General features: G+C 36.9%; 1 protein-coding gene across 6 annotated transcripts in view; it reads left to right on the forward strand.

The window, feature by feature from the left end:
- LOC139139392 (general transcription factor 3C polypeptide 3-like) overlaps positions 1 to 22,885 on the forward strand; it is a 500,706-nt gene that overhangs the window by 88,578 nt on the left and 389,243 nt on the right. For all 6 annotated transcript variants that reach the window (XR_011553793.1, XM_070708296.1, XM_070708298.1 and 3 more), the window contains exon 5: positions 19,985 to 20,099. Coding sequence is in view for 5 of the 6 variants with exons in the window: in XM_070708296.1 (XP_070564397.1) it covers positions 19,985 to 20,099 (115 nt within the window). In the remaining variant the exon portion in view is untranslated. The remainder of the gene's footprint in view (positions 1 to 19,984; positions 20,100 to 22,885) is intronic.

A 22,885-nucleotide genomic window follows, 5' to 3' on the forward strand; every position in this document is an offset into this window, starting at 1 on the left:
CCCAGACTTTCTTAGGTAATCAGGTCGTTATTTAGTGAAAAATAAACAAAATAGCGTTGGTTTCATTCACTTTCACTTGCGCGTATTAGCGCAGTGGCCACAAGCTAAACGCACGGAAACTGGAAGTGACGTATCAAACTTACTAGTCACAGCGGGTTCAAAGCGAGGTCACTTATGACCAAGCTCTTCTACGCCAGGTACGCAAACCCCAACGCTCGACTAAAAAGCATATTATGCTATTTAATGGCGAAGATAATTGGTAATAACTTCAAACCTGAACGAGCAATCGATGATTCAAGACAGACATCGTCAGAAAGTTACAGCGACTAGAGTTCGGAAAGTGACTATTCTAGCTCCGATGACGAAGTTCAAATTACTCTCGGAGTCTCGGCGATCAATCATGCCTGTCATTGTCAACCCAATCGCTGTGAAATCATGCCGACACCGAAGTAATGCCAATGCTCTAAAGAGATCGACATTAATTCTAAAAGTGCGAGTATTTTTAATGTGTTACAGAACACCTCGATGTAGCCATGATAAGTCTAGAACCAGCGGTCCTGTCTACAGCGTTCCGTTCCTAGTGCCTGAGCGTACGCACAGTCCCATATGTACAAGCAAAGTACTTGGGGCTGGGCAGTGGATATGCACCGGGCAGTTTTCTTTTAGGCTAGTAGTTCAGTAGTTGGACTTGCAACTTTCGGTAAAAGCAGTCCTTCTCAAAGTGGTATTCCGTAAACTTTATTTCTGCTCGACTTTAACATCGACACCGAATGCTTGGCCCCTATATTCTGTAGCCATTCTGTACACTGTAAGTGGAAAAGCTTACAGTTACACACGTCGACTGCTTCAATGACCAAGTTTACGACGTCACTTCCGGTATTTTAGTACACCGCTGTTTGTTAGCCAGTGAGTGAAAGTGAATAAAATCGACTCGAAAGCCTTTCAATGACCATATCAGTTTAATATGCAAAATTAATTTTCAGGGTAAATTTCCCCTTTAAGCATTTTAACTTCACCCAATTCCTAATTTGCATATTTCATGAACTTTGTTAATTAGGAATATATATTTGAAATGACTGGACCAAATTTGATGAAACTTGCTACATGTATTGAAGCCACTATGATACAACATTTTTGAAAGTCATTAAACATTTTTACTTCAGCCAATTCCGAATTTGCATATTTAATGAACTTTCCCAATTAGGGATATATATCTGAATTAACTTGATTGTAGTTGTTGAAACTTGGTATATACATCAAAGATACTGTGATATAACATTATTGAAAGTCAAAAGACATTTTTACTTCAGCCAAAACCTAATTTTAATATTAAATGAATTTTCATAATTAGGGATATTTATCTGAATGGACTTGATCAAAATCGATGAAACTTACTATGTACATAAAAGACTCTATAATACAATATTATTGAAAGTCATCAAGCATTTTCTCTTCAGCCAATTCCTAATTTGCATATTTAATGAACTTTCCTAATTAGAGATATATGTTTGAATTGACTTGACCAACATTGACAAAATTTGCTACACATATTGCACATACCATGATACAACATTACTGACGATCACTAAGCATTTTTACTAAAGCCACTTCCTAATTTACATATTTAATTAACTTTGCTTATTAGGGATATATACCGGGATTTACTTGATCAAAGTTGGCAAAACATGCTATGTACATTGATGATTATACCAGGTACTAGGTCAAAACAATATCGAAAGTCATTTCACATTTTCATGTCAGCTAATTTATAATTTGCATATCTAATGAGCTTTCACAGCTCAGCGTATATGGCTCGAAGGACTTGGCCAACGGTAATTACACTTGCTATATAAAATGGTGATACAATGACAGCAGTCAAAGAACTTTAATATTTTTATTTCAGCTAATTACATATATGTATACTTCATGACCTTTTAGAATTAATCAACGGTGATTATTGTTCATTATGTTGATCATAATAACTTCAATGAAGTTGCAAACATGTGGCAAAGGTTCAAATTTACACATAACTTCAATATATAATGAAACACGTGAGCATTTACAGTTCATATCTGGTGTATTTTTGCAGCTAATTTTGCCATTTTTGGTCAGGCCATCCTTTAATGAGCTATCAAAGATATCCACCTTCTTCATCAATACAGTGTTACAAAAAGTTATTCTCTACATAACACAGCAGAGCTCTGTCAACTGTTGGGTCGCTTATATTTTCAAAACCGCTGGTCAGACAGCTTTAATATTTGGTTTACAGGTCCCCAGGATGACCTTAGTCAGGGGTAGTGCTATGATTTCAAAGTTATTAGCCACAGAATTGGTCATACATCTTGTTGGCCACACATAACTTTCTTTAGCCACACTAAAATTTTGTACAATAAAATCAAAACAAAAATATTTTAAGGTCTCATCTTGTTTGAAGTGCCATAGACTTCACATGCAATCCACCCCTACCCCCCCTCCCTTCTCAGACAAGGACTTTTTGAACGCAACTGCTCGTTACACTTCTTTAAAAGACTGGTGCAGTTCATTTTTTGCTCACGTGTTTACACACGTGAGCATATGTCGCAGTGATGTCTGTCTGTCTGTCTGTCTGTCTGTCTGTCTGTCTGTCTGTCCGTCTGTCCATCTGTCTGTCTGTCTGTCTGTTGGTCCGATATCTCAAAAACGGCTTATCAGATCAGAATCAAATCTGGTACATATATTCAGTTAGCAAATGGCAAGGACTGATTAGTTTTTGGTGGGTCTGGCTTGCATACTTTTTGCTGATTTGCATAATTAATGATTTTAGAAAAAACAGATATATATTGAAAACGACTACACACAATTTGATGAGATTTGCTACAAATGTTGATCACACCAAGATATATCAGCAGTGGGAAGCATTAAGGGGTGACATGAAAGATAAATGCTAATTTGCGTATTTAATGAACTTTCCTTACTGGGGATATATATCTGATTTCACTCGATCAAAATTAACCAAACTTGGTATGTATATTAAAGATACTATGATTTAACATTATTGAAAGTCATTAAGTGTTTTAACTTCAGCCGATTCCTAATTTGCATATTTCATGAACTTTGTTAATTAGGAATATATATTTGAAATGACTGGACCAAATTTGATGAAACTTGCTACATGTATTGAAGCCACTATGATACAACATTTTTGAAAGTTATTAAGCATTTTTACTTCAGCCAATTCCGAATTTGCATATTTAATGAACTTTCCCAATTAGGGATATATATCTGAATTAACTTGATTGTAGTTGTTGAAACTTGGTATATACATCAAAGATACTGTGATATAACATTATTGAAAGTCAAAAGACATTTTTACTTCATTCAAAACCTAATTTTAATATTAAATGAATTTTCATAATTAGGGATATTTATCTGAATTGACTTGATCAAAATTGATGAAACTTGCTATGTACATTAAAGACACTATAATACAATATTATTGAAAGTCATTAAGGATTTTCTCTTCAGCCAATGCCTAATTTGCATATTTAATGATCTTTCCTAATTAGTCCCCACGGACACCGTCCGGGGGGGACTTATAGGTTTGGTCATGTCCGTGCGTGCGTCCGTGCGTCCGTGCGTGCGTGCGTGCGTGCGTGCGTGCGTCCGTCCGTTCACGCAGATATCTCAGAGATGCAAGAAGCGATTTCATTCAAACTTGGTACAAGGATTACTACATATGTCATACAGATGCACGTCGATTTGTTTTGTGATACGATCCAATATGGCCGCCAGGCGGCCATTTTATTACGATTTTTTCATGTACAGAGCCATAACTCAGACATGTTTCAACCGATTTTATTCAACGTTGGTACAAGGACATTGACCAATGTCATAGATATGCACGTCGATTTGTTTTGTGATACGATCCAATATGGCCGCCAGGCGGCCATTTTATTACGATTTTTTCATGTACAGAGCCATAACTCAGACATGTTTCAACCGATTTTATTCAAACTTGCTACAAGGACATTGACCAATGTCATAGATATGCACGTCAATTTGTTTTGTGATACGATCCAATATGGCCTCCAGGCGGCCATTTTATTACGATTTTTTCATGTACAGAGCCATAACTCAGACATGTTTCAACCGATTTTATTCAAAGTTGGTACAAGGACATTGACCAATGTCATAGATATGCACGTCAATTTGTTTTGTGATACGATCCAATATGGCCGCCAGGCGGCCATTTTATTACGATTTTTTCATGTACAGAGCCATAACTCAGACATGTTTCAACCGATTTTATTCAAACTTGCTACAAGGACATTGACCAATGTCATAGATATGCACGTCAATTTGTTTTGTGATACGATCCAATATGGCCTCCAGGCGGCCATTTTATTACGATTTTTTCATGTACAGAGCCATAACTCAGACATGTTTCAGCCGATTTTATTCAAAGTTGCTACAAGGACAATGACCAATGTCATAGATATGCACGTCAATTTGTTTTGTGATACGATCCAATATGGCCGCCAGACGGCCATTTTATTACAATTTTTTCATATACAGAGCCATAATTCAGACATGTTTTAACCGATTTTATTCAAAGTTGGTACAAGGACATTGACCAATGTCATAGATATGCACGACAATTTGTTTTGTGATACAATCCAATATGGCTGCTGTGTGGCCATTTTATTACAATTTGTCCATATACAGAGCCATAACTCAGACATGTTTCAACCGATTTTATTCAAAGTTGGTTACAGACAGGACATTGACCTATGTCATAGATATATACGTCAATTTGTTATGTGATACGATCCAATATGGCCGCTAGGCAGCCATTTTATTACGATGTTTTCATGTACAGAGCCATAACTCGGATATGTTTCAACCGATTTTATTCAAAGTTGGTACAAGGAGATTGACTAATGTCATACATATGCATGTCAATTTGTTATGTGATACGATCCAATATGGCTGCCTTGCGGCCATTTTGTTACGATTTTTCATGTACAGAGCCATAATACTCTCAGGCATATCTCAACCGATTTTATTCAAAGTTGGTACAAGGACATTAACCTATGTCATACATATGTATGTCAATTTGTTTCATGATATGATCCAATATGGCTGCATGGCAGCCATTTTGTTACAATTCTTTCCTGTCCTTAGCCAAAACTTGGGCATGTCTCAAATATGGTACCAGTGATAATCTGTCAAGTGTTAGAATTGTATGCAAAATGTTTTGCAACATCCTGTTGATTAATTCCTAGTTGACTCATTTTCTGAACTTTAGGATGGTGGCCAACATTGGTTTTATGTTTTCATCACCATGGAACTCATTCTTGGCCATTGAGCGCCATGTGTATCAAAGTATTTTTATCACAGACCTAATTAATGAAGAGGACTCTATCCTCTCTGAGGACATGTAATCAAAGTACCCATTAACAAGTGGGGACTGTGTCATCAACGATGACTTGTTAGAGATATATGTCTGAATTGACAAGACCAAAGTTGACAAAATTTGCTACACATATTGCAGATACCATTATACAACATTATTGACAATCATTAAGCATTTTTACTTAAGCCAATTCCTAATTTACATATTTAATGAACTTTGCTTATTAGGGATATATACAGGGATTTACTTGATCAAAGTTGGCAAAACATGCTATGTACATTGATGATTATACCAGGTACTAGGTCAAAGCAATATCAAAAGTCATTTCACATTTTCATGTCAGCTAATTTATAATTTGCATATCTAATGAGCTTTAACAGCTTGGTATATATGGCTTGAAGGACTTGGCCAACGGTAATTACACTTGCTATACAAAATATTTATAAAATATATTTGTATACTTCATGACCTTTTAGAATTAATCGGCGGTGATTATTGTTCATTATGTTGATCATAATAATTTCAATGAAGTTGCAAACATGTGGCAAAGGTTCAAATTTACACATAACTTCAATATATAATGAAACACATGAGCATTTTCAGTTCATATCTGGTATTAGGATTTTTTCATGTACAGAGCCATAACTCAGACATGTTTCAACTGATTTTATTCAAAGTTGGTACAAGGACATTGACTAATGTCATAGATATGCACAACGATTTGTTTTGTAATACGATCCAATATGGCCGCCAGGCGGCCACTTTATTACAATTTTTTTCATGTACGGAGACATAACTAAGACATGTTTCAACTGATTTTATTCAAAGTTGGTACAAGGACATTGACCAATGTCATAGATATGCACGTCGATTTGTTTTGTGATACAATCCAATATGGCTGCCTGGCGGCCATTTTTTGCTCACGTGTTTACACACGTGGGCATATGTCGCAGCGATGTCTGTCTGTCTGTCTGTCTGTCTGTCTGTCTGTCTGTCCGTCTGTCTGTCTGTCTGTCTGTCTGTCTGTCTGTCTGTCTGTTGGTCCATTATCTCAAAAACGGCTTATCAGATCAGAATCAAATCTGGTACATATATTCAGTTAGCAAATGGCAAGAACTGATTAGTTTTTGGTGGGTCTGGCTTGCATACTTTTTGCTCATTTGCATAATTAATGATTTTCGAAAAAATGGATATATATTAAAAACGACTACTCAAAATTTGATGAGATTTGCTACAAATGTTGATCACACCAAGATATATCAGCAGTGGGAACCATTAAGGGTGACATGAAAGATAAATGCTAATTTGCATATTTAATGAACTTTCCTAACTATGGATATATGTCTGATTTGACTTGATCAAAATTAACCAAACTTGGTATATATATTAAAGATACTATGATTTAACATTATTGAAAGTCATTAAGCGTTTAATTTCAGCCAATTCCTAATTTGCATATTTCATGAACTTTGTTAATTAGGAATATATATTTAAAACCAGATATGAACTGAATTGCCTCGCGTGCACATTTTGTAAAGTACTTCTTGGGGTATTGGCTTTTATGACATTACATTGTTTTTATTCCCGAAATTAATCCAATCTATCTAAATATGACATTATCCCCACTGTATTACGCAATGAAAAAAAAGAAAAGAAACCATTTGAAAAATTATGATCCAACAATATCTGTCGATGCAAGTGCAAATGGCTGAGCAGGCTCTTAACTGGCAGAGGTCGCGTTTGCGTATAAATTCTGCATATTTCACATATAATTGCCATGTAGAACGAGTTGACCTACTTCACAGTATCTCAATGCGCCCAAAAACGATACAATCATCTGTGCCGCGCCGTGTAGCAGCAAAATGAGTTCGTGACCTTTGAAGTACGCGTTTCAAAAAATAATACCCATGGGAACCTGCTCACCACGCCACGCAACTCATGTACAGCTGACTATGGTGCACTTGTCAGGCGATGGTCGATGATTCTGGTTATTGCCTATATTGTCAAGTTCAATGCCTAATTTACGGAAACACGAACTCTGTCTAGTGTATTCGAAGCTCTGCGTACAGGTTGTGCACACGGCCTCTACCACGTGCTGTCCTGTGGACAGTGTGGTACAAGCCGTCGGCCTACCACCGTACCGCCGGGAAACGCAGACCTATTGTACGCAGGAGCATGGCAGGAGCTAGCCTACTGCTCCTGATTTAACATCAATGCCAACATGGAAATCTCATGAAAAATTTGTCATTGTTGGTTCTGTAGCTAATACAATCTTGAAAAGCAACTTAAAAGACACAGACTGTTATTTTCTCGATCCGCTATCTGCGGACTACGTGCTGAAGTACATTGACTGTTCATGTCAACGATCGTTTTCTCCCTCTGCAGAGTTTCTGTATCCCGTTCAACAACGCTGTACCTCGATCACACGATAGTGACGCTATGTAGCTGTGCAGTATTGAAACTTATCATAAAATGGCCACCTCGTCTAACAGTAACACGTATTGTCAGGATTATCGTACGGAAAAAAAGACTGCAAAACTAAGACTTATGAATCTTCATCAGAATGAACACATCATGATTGTACACGAGTATCAACCGTGAATGCACGTTGAGCTCGGCAGTTACACAAGCATGGTACGCTACATGCATAGCCCTACGAGTATGGCGACAGTGTCCGGCTTTGGCTACGCCGGGGGCTACGCCGCCTACCGGAGGTGGGAGGCGGCGTAGCCAAAGCCGGACACTCTCGCCATACTCGTACGGCTAGCTACATGCACTGCCGCGATGCCGATCGTATGCATTCCAAGGCCTATCCCGCAATTTGTTTCACAAACAACCTCAAAGGAGAGCAAACATACTTCTATGGACAATGACGAATACGTTTCTTGGCGAAGCAAAATCAAAACAGTGCAGCAGTACATGAAGTAGGTCATGGCCTTGGACTCTGTGCACGAACCTGATTGGACACTTCAATACCTTTGACCCAAAGTTATTATTCATCAGCACTTCCATGCCATGAGGCTAGGTAGAGAACGTATTACGTACGCAGTGTACGCTGTGTGTTAGGAACGCACACAGGGAATGCACAGCGTACACTGCGTACGTACGCAGGGCTAGCGAGAGAGTTGCCGACATCGACGGTTATTTACGAGAAAAAGAATAAAAGACTGGCATTTTTGGAAGCGATCGAGTAGCTGCGGTAGGCAGGGATACGACTTGGGCCCAAGAACGCTGAATTTCGGCAGTAATTTGGCTTTTTACGTCAAGTCCAAAAATGGATTTGAAGTCACCAACTCTACGTACGGGTCTTTGCAGGGCTGTGGTGAGCGGGGCTTTTAATAGCTGTAGCGGAACACAAAGCATTGTACGCAGGGCTAAGAACGTATGTACTCATTTCTGGCGATCGAGCAGCGAGGGAAACAATCAATTACCAAGGATGAAGCTAATTTGCTAAACGATATTTTATCTTGAATAGTGAGTTGAATGAGTAATAAAATATCATATTTTTAATGTTCAATACGAGGTTGAAACACGGAGGGACCGTGGTTGAAACCAGAGCTATCCAGCTGTAGCCAACCTGGACAAGCACATTTCACAGCGCCCTCAAACAGTCGATTGTTTTCACTTGTCATACGCGGCGTAACAGAAAAATTAAAACTTTCATAACTTCATTAATATCCAAGCCACGCCCACCAAAACCTTTTCAGTTCTAGCCATTTGAATTCTGAAGATGTCTACCAAATTTGACTGAAATACGTTCAGCCGTTTTTGAGAAAATGGACCAACAGACAGACAGACACACAGACAGACAGACATCGCTGCGACATAACCTCGCTGCGCGCATGCGCACGCGAGGTAACCAGATATGAACTGTAAATGCTCACGTGTTTCATTATATATTGAAGTTATGTGTAAATTTGAACCTTTGCCACATGTTTGCAACTTCATTGAAATTATTATGATCAACATTATGAACAATAATCACCGCCGATTAATTCTAAAAGGTGATGAAGTATACAAATATGTAATTAGCTGAAATAAAAATATTAAAGTAAATTTACTGCTCTTATTGTATCACCACTTTATCTAGCAAGTGTAATTACCGTTGGCCAAGTCCTTCAAGCCATATATGCCGAGCTGTGAAAGCTCATTAGATGTGCAAATTATAAATAAGCTGACATGAAAATGTGAAATGACTTTCGATATTGTTTTGATCTAGTACCTGGTATAATCATCAATGTACATAGCATGTTATGCCAACTTTGATCAAGTAAATCCCGGTATATATCCCTAATACGCAAAGTTAATGAAATATGTAAATTAGGAAGTGGCTTTAGTAAAAATGCTTAGTGATTGTCAGTAATGTTGTATCATGGTATCTGCAATATGTGTAGCAAATTTTGTCAACTTTGGTCAAGTCAATTCAGATATATATCTCTAATTAGGAAAGTTCATTAAATATGCAAATTAGGAATTGGCTGAAGAGAAAATGCTTGATGACTTTCAATAATATTGAATTATAGAGTCTTTAATATACATAGTAAGTTTCATCAATTTTGATCAAGGCAGGTAAGATAAATATACCTAATTATGAAAATTCATTTAATATTAAAATTAGGTTTTGGCTGAAGTAAAAATGTCTTTTGACTTTCAATAATGTTATATCACAGTATCTTTGATGTATATAGTAAGTTTCAACAACTACAATCAAGTTAATTCAGATATATATCCCTAATTGGGAAAGTTCATTAAATATGCAAATTCGGAATTGGCTGAAGTAAAAATGTGTAATGACTTTCAAAAATGTTGTATCATAGTGGCTTCAATACATGTAGCAAGTTTCATCAACTTTGGTCCAGTCATTTCAAATATATATTCCTAATTAACAAAGTTCATGAAATATGCAAATTAGGAATTGGCTGAAATTAAAACGCTTAATGACTTTCAATAATGTTAAATCATAGTATCTTTAATATACATACCAAGTTTGGTTAATTTTGATCAAGTCAAATCAGACATATATCCCTAGTTAGGAAAGTTCATTAAATATGCAAATTAGCAACTATCTTTCATGTCACCCTAATGGTTCCCACTGCTGATATATCTTGGTGTGATCAACATTTGTAGCAAATCTCATCAGATTTTGTGTAGTCGTTTTTAATATATATCCATTTTTTCTAAAATCATTAATTATGCAAATGAGCAAAAAGTATGCAAGCCACCCCCACCAAAAACTAATCAGTTCTTGCCATTTGCTAACTGAATATATGTACCAGATTTGATTCTGATCTGATAAGCCGTTTTTGAGATAATGGACCAACAGACAGACAGACAGACAGACAGACAGACAGACGGACACACAGACGGACAGACAGACAGACAGACAGACATCGCTGCGACATATGCCCACGTGTGTAAACACGTGAGCAAATGACTGGACCAAAGTTGATGAAACTTGCTACATGTATTGAAGCCACTATGATACAACATTTTTGAAAGTCATTAAACATTTTTACTTCAGCCAATTCCGAATTTGCATATTTAATGAACTTTCCCAATTAGGGATATATATCTGAATTAACTTGATTGTAGTTGTTGAAACTTGGTATATACATCAAAGATACTGTGATATAACATTATTGAAAGTCAAAAGACATTTTTACTTCAGCCAAAACCTAATTTTAATATTAAATGAATTTTCATAATTAGGTATATTTATCTGAATGGACTTGATCAAAATTGATGAAACTTACTATGTATATTAAAGACTCTATAATTCAATATTATTGAAAGTCATCAAGCACTTTCTCTTCAGCCAATTCCTAATTTGCATATTTAATGAACTTTCCTAATTAGGGATATATGTCTGAATTGACTTGACCAAAGTTGACCAAAGTTGCCACACATATTGCAGATTCCATGATACAACGTTACTGACAATCACTAAGCATTTTTACTAAAGCCACTTCCTAATTTACATATTTAATTAACTTTGCTTATTAGGGATATATACCGGGATTTACTTGATCAAAGTTGGCAAAACATGCTATGTACATTGATGATTATACCAGGTACTAGATCAAAACAATATCGAAAGTCATTTCACATTTTCATGTCAGCTTATTTATTTGCATATCTAATGAGCTTTCACAGCTCGGCATATATGGCTTGAAGGACTTGGCCAACGGTAATTACACTTGCTAGATAAAGTGGTGATACAATAAGAGCAGTAAAATTACTTTAATATTTTTATTTCAGCTAATTACATATTTGTATGCTTCATGACCTTTTAGAATTAATCGGCGGTGGTTATTGTTCATCATGTTGATCATAATAATTTCAATGAAGTTGCATACATGTGGCAAAGGTTCAAATTTACACATAACTTCAATATATAATGAAACACGTGAGCATTTACAGTTCATATCTGGTATTACGATTTTTTCATGTACAGAGCCATAACTCAGGCATATCTCAACCGATTTTATTCAAAGTTGGTACAATGACGACCTAAAATTATGTCATACATATGTACGTTGATTTGTTTTGTGAAACGATCCAATATGGCCGTGAGTCAGCCATTTTTTGCTCACATGTTTACACACGTGAGCATATGTCACAGCGATGTCTGTCTGTCTGTCTGTGTGTCTGTGTGTCTGTCTTTCTGTCTGTCTGTTGGTCCGATATCTCAAAAACGGCTTATCAGATCATAATCAAATCTGGTACATATATTCAGTTAGCAAATGGCAAGAACTGATTAGTTTTTGGTGGGTGTGGCTTGCATACTTTTTGCTCATTTGCATAATTAATGATTTTAGAAAAAACATATACATTAAAAACGACTACACACAATTTGATGAGATTTGCTACAAATGTTGATCACACCAAGATATATCAGCAGTGGGAAGCATTAAGGGTGACATGAAAGATAAATGCTAATTTGCATATTTAATGAACTTTCCTAATGTCTGATTTGACTTGATCAAAATTGACCAAACTTGGTATGTATATTAAAGATATTATTATTCAACATTATTGAAAGTCATTAATCGTTTTAACTTTAGCCAATTCCTAATTTGCATATTTAATGAACTTTGCTAATAAGGGATATATATTTGAATTGACTGGACCGACGTTGATGAAACTTGCTACATGTATTTGGAGCTACTATGATACAACATTTTTGAAAGTCTTTAAGCATTTTTACTCCAGCAAATTCCGAATTTGCATATATAATGAACTTTCCCAATTAGGGATATACTGGTATATCTGAATTAACTTGATTGTAGTTGTTGAAACTTGCTATATACATCAAAGATACTGTGATATAACATTATTGAAAGTCAAACGACATTTTTAATTCAACCAATTCCTAATTTGCAAAGTAAATGAATTTTCATAATTAGGGATATTTATCTGGATTTACTTGATCAAAATTGATGAAACTTGCTATGTACATTAAAGACACGATAATACAATATTATTGAAAGTCATTAAGCATTTTCTCTTCAGCCAATTCCTAATTTGCATATTTAATGAACTTTCCTAATTAGAGATCTATATCTGCATTGACTTGACCCAATTTGACAAAACTTGCTACATATATTGCAGATACCATGATTCAACATTATTGACAATTATTAAGCATTTTTACTTAATTATAAGTCAATTCCTAATTTACATATTTAATGAACTTTGCTTATTAGGGATATATACTTGGATTTACTTGATCAAAGTTGGCAAAACATGCTGTGTACATTGATGATTATACCTGGTTAAAACAATATCGAAAGTCATTTCACATTTTCATGTCAGCTAATTTATAATTTGCATATCTAATGCGCTTTCACAGCTCGGCATATATGGCTTGAAGAACTTGGCCAACGGTAATTACACTTGCTATATAAAATGGTGATACAATGACAGCAGTCAAAGAACTTTAATATTTTTATTTCAGCTAACTACACATTTGTATACTTCATGACCTTTTAGAATTAATCGGCGGTGATTATTGTTCATTATGTTGATCATAATAATGTTAATGAAGTTGCAAACAAGGTTCAAATTTACACATAACTTCAATATATAATGAAACACGTGAGCATTTTCGGTTCATATCTGGTCTGTGATGTGATAAGGAATCCTAGCAACCCATATGATTCAATTAGTACAACCATAGAGGTAAACTATTGTGCAACACATACACACAAATACAGGGCTTCCTTTCCCCATCGTTTGAACTGCACGTATAATAGAATGAAGAGCTGAAGACAAAACAGTTAAAGGTGCCCTTCTCAATCCCTGGTTCTCGCATTAGCGAATGTGTCAGCAGCCCATTAACAGTTTGTCATTCTTTTGTTTTCCATTGAATATTTTATCAAGGAAATAATATTTATATTAGATAAATCTGATAATTGAGTGGGGGCTTTAACTAATTTTTTTATTGATTAAATTTGGTGTTTGGACCAACTGACATTAGTTTGATTCACGTACGTACAATACAACATATGCTTTCGATAACTTTCCTTGGTTTAATCGTGTCTCCTAGTCATACTGTGTTAGTCAATCTGTTTTCAAAGTTGGATCACGTATTTTGACAAGCATGCCAAAAGCGGTCTTTAGATAGAAAGAAACCAAAAACAATTGAGATAAAAGTTTCATGCCCGGTTTATTTCAGTTAAAAATACAGTGTTTTCAATTGGCTTCAAAGTCACAAAATATGGTTTCCAGACACCTTGTGGAGATGCAACAGACACATGTCAGACACAACGCGACATAGGAAATATGTCATGATGTTAACAGTAACAAAACATAAATTTGTAAACAAACTAGGTCGACCGTCATGGCTCTCTCTCTCTCTCTCTCTCTCTCTCTCTCCCCCCAGCTGGATAAGGCCATGATATCAACAGTTTGCATGTGCTTATCAATTGTAAGTCGCTTGAAAATCAACAAAATACACTTCAGTTTAAGTTAACTAAAATCTTACAAATTTCTTCATTATGCCATGGAGGTAGAAGAGAAACATTGAAAGAAAACCTCAACCACGGGGACCATCTGGAGCGTTCAGCGTCACGCAATGATGGCCATGCTGCCATCCAACGCTACGTTCAATCGCAATCAACTTGGCTAGCAAATCGCTCCATTTTTTGCTCACATGTTTACACACGTGAGCATATGTCGCAGCGATGTCTGTCTGTCTGTCTGTCTGTGTGTCCGTGTGTCTGTCTGTCTGTCTGTCTGTCTGTCTGTCTTTCTGTTGGTCCGATATCTCAAAAATGGCTTATCAGATCAGAATCAAATCTGGTACATAGATTCAGTTAGCAAATGGCAAGAACTGATTAGTTTTTGGTGGGTCTGGCTTGCATACTTTTTGCTGATTTGCATAATTAATGATTTTAGAAAAACCGAATATTCATTAAAAACGACTACACACAATTTGATGAGATTTGCTACAAATTTTGATCACAGCAAGATATATCAGCAGTTGGAACTATTACGGGGTGACATGGAAGAGAGTTGCTAATTTGCATATTTAATGATTTTTCCTAATTAGCGATATATGTCTGATTTGACCGGATCAAAATCGACCAAACTTGGTATGTATATTAAAGATACTATGATTTAACATTATTGAAAGTCATTAAGCGTTTTAACTTTAGCCAATTCCTAATTTGCATATTTAATGAACTTTCCTAATGTCTGATTTGACTTGATCAAAATTGACCAAACTTGGTATGTATATTAAAGATATTATTATTCAACATTATTGAAAGTCATTAATCGTTTTAACTTTAGCCAATTCCTAATTTGCATATTTAATGAACTTTGCTAATTAGGGATATATATTTGAATTGACTGGACCGACGTTGATGAAACTTGCTACATGTATTTGGAGCTACTATGATACAACATTTTTGAAAGTCTTTAAGCATTTTTACTCCAGCAAATTCCGAATTTGCATATATAATGAACTTTCCTATTTAGGGATATACTGGTATATCTGAATTAACTTGATTGTAGTTGTTGAAACTTGCTATATACATCAAAGATACTGTGATATAACATTATTGAAAGTCAAACGACATTTTTGATTCAACCAATTCCTAATTTGCATATTAAATGAATTTTCATAATTAGGGATATTTATCTGGATTTACTTGATCAAAATTGATGAAACTTGCTATGTACATTAAAGACACCATAATACAATATTATTGAAAGTCATTAAGCATTTTCTCTTCAGCCAATTCCTAATTTGCATATTTAATGAACTTTCCTAATTAGAGATATATATCTGCATTGACTTGACCAAAGTTGACAAAACTTGCTACATATATTGCAGATACCATGATACAACATTGTTGAAAATCATTAAGCATTTTTACTTAAGCCAATTCCTAATTTACATATTTAATGACCTTTGCTTATTAGGGATATATACTGGGATTTACTTGATCAAAGTTGGCAAAACGTGCTATGTACATTGATGATTATACCTGGTTAAAACAATATCAAAAATCATTTCACATTTTCATGTCAGCTAATTTATAATTTGCATGTCTAATGAGCTTTCATAGCTGGGCATATGGCTTGAAGGACTTGGCCAACGTTAATTACACTTGCTATATAAAGTGGTGATACAATGACAGCAGTAAAAGAACTTTGATATTTTTATTTCAGCTAATTACATATTTGTATACTTCATGACTGAATCGGTGGTGATTATTGTTCATTACGTTGATCATAATATTTTCAATGAAGTTGCAAACATGTGGCAAAGGTTAAACTTTACACATAACTGCAATATATAATGAAACACCTGAGCATTTCAGTTCATATCTGGTTCCATAGAATATGATCAAAAAAGTTGTATGGTACTAAACTGGGTTCAAAGGGTAAAGGAAAAGCTTTAAAGCTTGCCAAGTTCGGCAATGCGTACCTATGCTGTCGGGTATCCTAAACTGACGTGGCGCTGAATATAGTCACTTTGATTTCATCACCTGATAGTATCGCATCGTCCACCGTGAATTTGACCGGGGTCTTTGAGTTTGAGGCCAGTTAGCCACACTTTCATGAGCGTGGCAAATCAAGAAGACATTTTATTCGCCACCCAGCACTTTCTGTTGCATTTTGCAAATGTGACCTGACCTATGTAAGAGTCCGGGAGGGTCTCTTTCTAATGAACTTTGACCAGTAGAGGACCAAATTCTACTCCAAAATTTTAGGATTCCCTCTGACCTTTGACCATTGCAAACTGCCGTACCTCATAAATTATGCACATATCTAATAATGTTCCCAACGGAGCTGGAGATCTAATTTTTATTACATAGGGATAACTATGGTCTGCAATTATTTTGACAAATTGTCACATTACCCCGATGTCCTTTGACCTAAAATATACATATATGTCCATAACTCAGTAACCACAAGTGCTACCCACTTCTATGGAAGAGCGGTCATGACATGCGACATGCAAGTTTTTTAAACTGCAATCTGCGGTTAGGGTTAGGGTTAGGGTAGGGTTAGGGTAGTCTGGTTCCCTGACCCATTTTACCCGGTAGAGGGCGTGGGGAAAAATAGGGTCAGGTACCGGGTAGCCATCTTGAACAGAATTTTGTTCAAGATGGCGGAGGTTAGTCACCTTACAGAAAATGCTACAACAAATATGGCTGCTACCACGAAAACGCTGGTCAAAATTCGACTGGATCAGAATTATGTTCGAACACTTTTATCCGAACCAAAAACATTGGCACACGAGACGGGAAACATAAACTAAAAGGATTAATCCAGAAATACGGGGAAATAGAGGTGATTGAAGGCTGGCTGTGATATGGTAGCAGTACTTGTGGCGTGTATCGAACGCGCTAGGGTCACTGAGGTCATCGCCGACTGTGGCGTGACACAACTGACCCGAGCATGTTCGATACATGCAACAAGTACCCCTGCGATATCAGAGCTAATTGAAAGCAAACTTTGTCGGAACTGTGAACAACGATTGATTTCGATGGATGGTGTCCGAATTTCATGAAAAATGCCAGGCATCATGTCGAGGTTCTAAAAGTATCAAGAGGTGTGCTTAATCACAGTGGCTAAATCATGGAAGTAGAAAGTCTTTCTTTCTACCTCCACGGCTTTGTGGTACAAACAAGAAGTTTGTGTCAAGTGAGTCTGAAAGTGCGAAACCCAAGAAACATGAGAAAAAGTTACAAGTGCTACTTTCATCCAATCACAGCTTGTTTTATTTTAACCCAATAGCGTCCATGTTGACATTTGCCTGTACCTGACCCTATTTTTCCCCACGCCCTCTACCGGAGAAAATGGGTCGGGGAACCAGACTAGGGTTAGGGTTAGGGGTTAGGGTTAGGTTAGGCCTCGTGCGGTTTACAACATGCCAGCTAAAGCCGTGAGGTTTAGAATTGTAAACCCACTCGAACCCGTACAATTACCTATAGGTAAGCGGACGAGTAGGAGGCGGTTTACGGAATTTAACGGGTTAGGGTTAGGGTTAGGGGAGGGTTTGGGTTAGGGTTAGGGTTAAGTCGCAGATCACAGTTTAAAGACGCAGGTCGCATGTCACAGGTCGTGACTGGTCTTCCATACACTTCATATTTTGTATGATGGGAGACTTTATGATGGCAAATCCTGTATCCCATTAAATATGCCCATATCTAATTTTGGGCTGACCAATAGAGACAGAGGTTTGATTTTCGGTACATAGGGGCAACTATGGAATACAATTATTTTTGGACAAAAGTCACATGACCCAAATGACCTTTGACGTTAATTATACATATATGTCCATTACTCAGTAACCACAAGTGTTATCCGCTTCATATTTGGTATGTGGGAGACTTCATGATGACACATCCTGTACCTCATTAATTATGCACATATCTAATTCTGGGCTGACCTGTAGACACAGAGGTTTTATTTTCGGCTGAATCGAGCGTGTTTGCAAGGTTATATCTGATTGGTGGATTGTCACTATTCACAGCCACTTAGGGAGTCTATTTGTAATGTTTTCATTATATTGGTAAGATTCAGCCACCCAATTGGATAACAGCTTCGAAATCGCTGCGAGTCGGCCCTTTATTTTTGGTACATAGGGATAACTATGGAATACAATTTTTTTTTGACAACAGTCACATGACCCCTGATAATCTTTGACCTTTATTACACATATATTTCCATTACTCAGTAACCACAAGTGCTACACCCTTCATATTTGGTATGATTTGAGACTTTTTGGTGGCATTTACTGTACCTCATTAAATATGTGCATATCTAATTCTAGGCTGACCAATAGAGATCAGGGTCTGATTTTTGGTACGTAGGGATAACTGTAGTATACAATTTTTTTGACAAAATGTGACATGACCTAAATGACCTTATACATATATCTCCATAACTCAGTAGACAAAAGTACTACACCCTTCATATTTGGTATGATTGGAGACCTTGTGGTGGCATTTACTGTACCTCATTAAATATGTGCATATCTAATTCTAGGGTGACAAATAGAGATCGGGGTCTGATTTTTGGTACATAGGGATAACTGTAGTATACAATTTTTTTGACAAAGTGTGACATGACCTAAATGACCTTATACATATATCTCCATTACTCAGTAGACAAAAGTACTAAACCCTTCATGTTTGGTATGATAGGGAGACCTTGTGGCTCCACATCCTGTGCCTCATCAATTGTATGCATATCTAATTCAAGGCTAGCCAATACACTAGATGTCTGATTTTTGGTACACAGGAATAAATTTTGGGAAAAAATCTTTTTGCCACAATATCCAATAGGCCCACACTACCTTTCATCTTGATTTAACAAATATGCCTGTAAATGCCTATAAATAAGTGCTACATGCTCTAAATTTGACCGAATGAGGCACCTTATGACATTAGAGGTTTATTGATTATCATTGTGGCAACTTTTGCCAGTATTTGCAAGGACTTTGGCCCAGTGAATTTGGTTGCAGCTTTAATTATATTTGGAGCCATTTTGAGTGGTTTGATGTGGAAATGACTGAGTGTTGACAAATTGGAAATATCTATCATATTCAGGGAGCTGAGGCTGTTGCTATGACCTTGCATTCAGTCTGCCTTTGTCACATGACAAAAATTTAGAGGTCACTACTCATTTTACTGTACTAACACGTGCATCATACCAGCACAGAATCTCGTCAAACAGTGATATGGTAGGAAAATTACATTTCTATATGATTCTGTGAGGACATATTAGAAACGGAGTTGTTAAGGTGAATTTTGTCCAGATTTTATGTCAAAAGAGGCCCTCAGGGCATTGATTAGTGTTGGCAGATCGTAAAACGAACACAAAATGATCAAAACATTGTGCGCACCAATGTGCACACAGATATGGTTGATATCAGTGGAATGCACCATAACTGTGATTTGGTGAAAAGTCATGGAAGTCAATAATCAGCACAAAAAAACCCAGAAAACTGATCAGAAAACCAGAACAACTGCTATGGACCCACAGGCACAGCTAACGTTGACACCACAAGAATCTTGTTTAACTCTAAGAAATAACATTATTAAATAATGTTTTCCTTTTCTCAAGTTTTGTCTTATAGCTGCTCACCTGAGTCCTCATGATGTGGAAGAGTGGGTCAAATTAGCTGAGATGTCATTGGAGCAGAATAACAGCAAGCAGGCAATACTGTGTTATAACAAAGGTAAGTAGTAGGAATGTTATAGAATACGAACAGGAAAAACACATCTTTAATCTTTCCCTCAACATATTTTTATGTTGCGATTACATGTTTCCTAGCTATGTAATCTGTGTCAGAAATACATGTATATCAGCTGGCACACAGGATGAAAAGTTTGTGGTTGTGATAAACTATTTTACTAACAAGTGTCTATGATGCAATGACATCGCGATGTGAACCCTTTTCGGAAGTGACTTAGCAAGAGATGAGTCAGTAGCAGTACGATGTACATTGTATTCTTGCGAAAAGTGCGTACACTGTATTTTACAAAACTGTAGGCAGAGTCCATAGTTTGCCTTGACAATGACATCGAAAACAACTCAACATCAAAGCATGGTGGTAGCCTCCATGATCAATTAAATTACAGTCAGTCGAAGAGAGCAACTTTTTTTTAACTCCCCCCCCCCCCCCCCCCCTCTCCCAAAAACTACGGCCCAAAGTACCGGTAACGCTACAGTCGCTTTTGATATAAATTCTAGCCCTGAAAATGGCCGTATGGTTTGTGTATATGTACAGAGGGCTGGTAAGGTTTTGACATACAGGTTGCCCCAGTAGCGTTTGGACTTCTGTTATGAGAATAAAACAAAAGGCTTTAGTCGTAAGAGGATACGTGTGTCCGAGATCGGCTAATTGAGTCGGCACTACATTGTAAGATTTCGTCGAAGGTTGGACTTTAATTTCTTCAATAACGGCAATATCTATGAACCCAGTCCGTGGTTGATTGCAGTTGATTTTGCGTTTCGCGAAAAAATTGCTCCGAAAATAAACATTACTCTGATAAGTTGGTGGGGGTCACCCTTCAACCGCGATCGCTTACAAATATCGTGATACACAAGATTCATTGAAATCTCGATCCTTCCGTGATGTAGTGAACTTACTTTATTAGTCCCCGTGCGGGCAGCACAAGGGACTAGTAGATTACGTCCTGTCCGTCCGTCCGTCCGTGCATCCGTCTCCAATGATATCTCGGTCATTTTTAAAGTGATTTTAGAACAACTTGGCCTTAGTATAGTACCCTATGACCACTCAATGCACACCACTTTTTTTTCACAAAAAAAATCAAATTTGACCATCAAATATACACTGTTTTTGGCCATTCAGAGCTACATCCTTTGAATCTGAATTCAAAATTACCCTTGACATCTGGTATTCAGGCTTGTATTTTCTGAATCCGAATCCGAAGTCATGTCCATCCTAAATCTGTAACCAGCCATTTCTGTCATTTCTATTAAAGCGATTTATGCATGCCTGTTGTCTTTACAAAATATCCAATTTGGCTACCAATTAGGATTCACATTTTTGGCTATTACGAGCTACAATTACTGAATCAGAATATAAAATTACCCTTGCAGTGTTCGCGCTACCGCTCGCCAGATGGCAAATGACTCATTGGTGACTCAGACTGTCAAAGCATTCGCCAGACTGGCGACTCGAAATTTGTAACATTGGTTCACTATATTCTACCATAGACAGTCTCGCTTCTATGTTTTATGACCATGGTCCTCTGATGTTCTGTTGCATTGTGGAAAATTTTTTAACTTCTTTGGGAGTCTTTTGCCATAAACTTTAGTACTCAAGTGGGTTTTTAGCTCATATTTGGTTTTATATATAAATACCAAAAAGAGCTTATATGATGAGTCTAAATGTCTGTATATTTGTGGGTATGTGCGGATGTATGTCCGTCACACACAAAGGCTCCCATACCGCCAAAGCTACCATCTCAGTATTTGGTGTACAGGTAGATGTAGGGGTTGAGATGTGAATTTGTTCAAATGAACATATCAGTGTCAAAAATGTGCAAATGAGGTAAGAAAAAGCAAAATTCTGAAACAGGCTTGAAACAGGCTTACTCCACTGACTTGAGTCATTTCCTGTCATTGTCATTGAACTGTTACATATTAACAGACCTGCTCAAACCATAGACAGTAGAGGGGAGGAAGACCGTCAGTAGAGGGGAGGAAAGACCGTCTATGGTCAAACTAAGGCAGTAAGGGGGCTAGCTGCCTTTCTGCTATGCATGTTGCTAAAGTTGACCTCCAGTACCTAAAGTTTCAGACCTTAATTACTTTTGTCATTCTTGTTTTTCTGGTTTTAATATTTCTTGTTGTTTTTCTGGTTGTACTGTGCAGAAATCATTGTCATAACATCAACGTAGAATTTTCCTGCACTGAACAGATAGAAACAACATTTATTGTTGATCTTTGGTACCCATACTGGTATGTACCAATTCTGATCAAATTTGAGCGACACCGTATAATTGCGGTATTTTATTTGAGTAAAATGTGTCAAAATGTGTACGTTTGCATACGAATGAAGTAAGTCGAACTTGCTGATAGTTTTTTCCATAGAAGTTGGGGGTTAAATTTTCCTTAGATGCGCATGCTCTGTTCCCTAAAAACAATAAGCTCGGGATCTTCTGCATCAACGTCTCTCAGACATTGATCTGCCATAGCATACAGTGTAGCGGCCATGTGCAGGTTCCATGCCGTGATGTACGTTCCTTAGCAGTATAAAGACTTCATGTTCACAGAAAAAACTCTTTTACTACAGACTAAGTGTATTCCAAGGCTAGACAAATAAGCAGACTGTGGTAAAAATCCAATTGGACCTCAGGAATGCCACTCTGCAGACTCAAGATGGTCACTCGGACCGTAAACAGTATACACCAGTGACATCAACCATAACAAATACACGCAACTGTATTGTGTTTACGTGAGAATTTTCTGCCTGTCTAGAACCGGACCTTGTCC

Source organism: Ptychodera flava, chromosome 8 (assembly GCF_041260155.1).
Source record: "Ptychodera flava strain L36383 chromosome 8, AS_Pfla_20210202, whole genome shotgun sequence".
Classification (NCBI taxonomy): Eukaryota; Metazoa; Hemichordata; class Enteropneusta; family Ptychoderidae; genus Ptychodera; species Ptychodera flava.